We start from the raw sequence: 1,701 nt of genomic DNA, 5'->3' as shown, positions 1-1,701 counted from the left end.
TAAGACGCTGCTGTGATCGGTAGAGAGAGAAAGAGATTGTTAGGCAACAAAGGTTAAAAAGATCTATTTCATAGTCCACGTCAGGTTTGACTTATGTGGCAAATTTGAAACTCCCTTTGTCCACATCAAAGGGAAATAAGGAGTATTTAAATTTTATTTAGCAATTAAATCTTATCGAGTATTTTCAATATTTTTTTAGAAATTAATTTAATTTATTTCACCTTGGAATTATATAATGAAAATAGAAATAAATGTGCACATTGTGGATGAAATGACTTTTCTTGCACTTTCACATATATTGTAACATCTTGACTGCAAAAAACAGCTGAAGTTATGGCACGGTGACGATTGCTTAATATATTAAATGCTTTTTCAAAAACATTTTTCAAAAACAGAGACGCAGGGTTCGATTGCAGCCTCAAGCATATGTTAAATCTTAGAATAGACATCAGAAATGGAAACATATTATTAATTTCTTCTCCCTCCAATTTCCACATCCCCAAATTTAAACCTTATTCGATTTCTCTCCATAGCCAAATTACTGCCACCATTTTTCTTTTTCTTTTTCTCCTTTTCTGGTTCAACTTCATTCCCAGTTCCACCGCAGCTTTTCACCAATTCCGAATTCTCCCACAATTCCAAATCCTTCTCTATTCTCTTATCTCCCTTTATCTCCTTGCCTTTCTTGTACGTTACCTCCTCTGGAAACGCCGGTAGCCACTTGGGAATGTGAATACTTCTGAATTCCGAAATTGGATGCAGAGGAATTGAATTCTGAATTCTTCGAGGGATTGGCTTTGCAAAGGGAATTTCATCGACGGAACTTGCAAAAATCGAAAGATCTTTCACTACCCTTGAGCTTAATGGATTGCTGTTGTTGTGAAGAGTAGATGCTCCTATGAAGCCACTGTGTATGGATACGAGATCATGGAGAGCGTTGATGATGTCGAAGATGTTGGATTCGGTGCGGTTGGCTGCATTGGAGTATGATGCGGCGCTTTTCGCTAGGGTTTTAAGGTAGAGAGTGGTGATTTCTGTTAGGGCTTTGAAAGCTGAAATTTCTGTGGATTTGAAACCAACCGATCGGCAGATTTGTGCGACTGCAAGTTCGGTAAGTTTGAATTCGAAATCTTTTGGTTGTTCTGTGATTTGAGACTGGTTTTCTGCTTTCTTCTTTTTTGATTTCGGTTTCATGGCTTTGATTGTAGAGGTAAAAGATGATGATGCTGGCTATGGAGATTGCTCTAAAACCCTAGCTATGGCTGCTTAATCCGCTGCTGGGCTTTTAATGGTACCTATTTTAATTTTGCAGTTCAATGTGGAGTTTTTTGGAATTTTAACATAATTGCCTCGTAAAACCCTAACTGGAAGCTTTCCTGGCCGTAATAGGACTATGTGGCAATTCTCCATTTCTATTTTGCCACGGAGTTTACCATAAAGGATGTATCAGTAATTTTCATTTTTAAATTAAAGTTCTGCAACTACAATTTAAGATAAATTTTTTTTATAGGGTACAACTAATGACTAATAATTTTTCTATGAAAACATAATTTATTATTAAATCCCTATTTTTCATCAAAAAAATATCTATTTTAAAATTTAATTTAGTAGTCTATTTTTATTCCATCTAATCAGTAAATCGTATTCTTTTGGAATAATATTGAAATTTATATCATTTTTCCATGTGTCAAACAAAATTTA

At 34.9% G+C, this 1,701-nt stretch overlaps 1 protein-coding gene across 1 annotated transcript; it reads right to left on the bottom strand.

Annotated features, from left to right (window-relative positions):
- Positions 1–267: 267 nt before the first annotated feature.
- LOC149493254 (Bromodomain transcription factor) lies at positions 268–1,371 on the bottom strand. Its single transcript, XM_089726548.1, has one exon. It carries the CDS (start codon positions 1,192–1,194, stop codon positions 469–471), a length of 726 nt encoding a protein of 241 aa, XP_089582674.1. The 5' UTR covers positions 1,195–1,371; the 3' UTR covers positions 268–468.
- Between the last annotated feature and the right edge of the window lie 330 nt (positions 1,372–1,701).

This window comes from Jatropha curcas, chromosome 10, assembly GCF_041381405.1.
Source record: "Jatropha curcas cultivar XTBG-Jc1 chromosome 10, XTBG_Jcur_1.0, whole genome shotgun sequence".
In the NCBI taxonomy this organism is placed as follows: domain Eukaryota; kingdom Viridiplantae; phylum Streptophyta; class Magnoliopsida; order Malpighiales; family Euphorbiaceae; genus Jatropha; species Jatropha curcas.
Note: the sequence above shows the minus strand (reverse complement) of the source record. Positions and strands in the feature narration are given on the sequence as shown.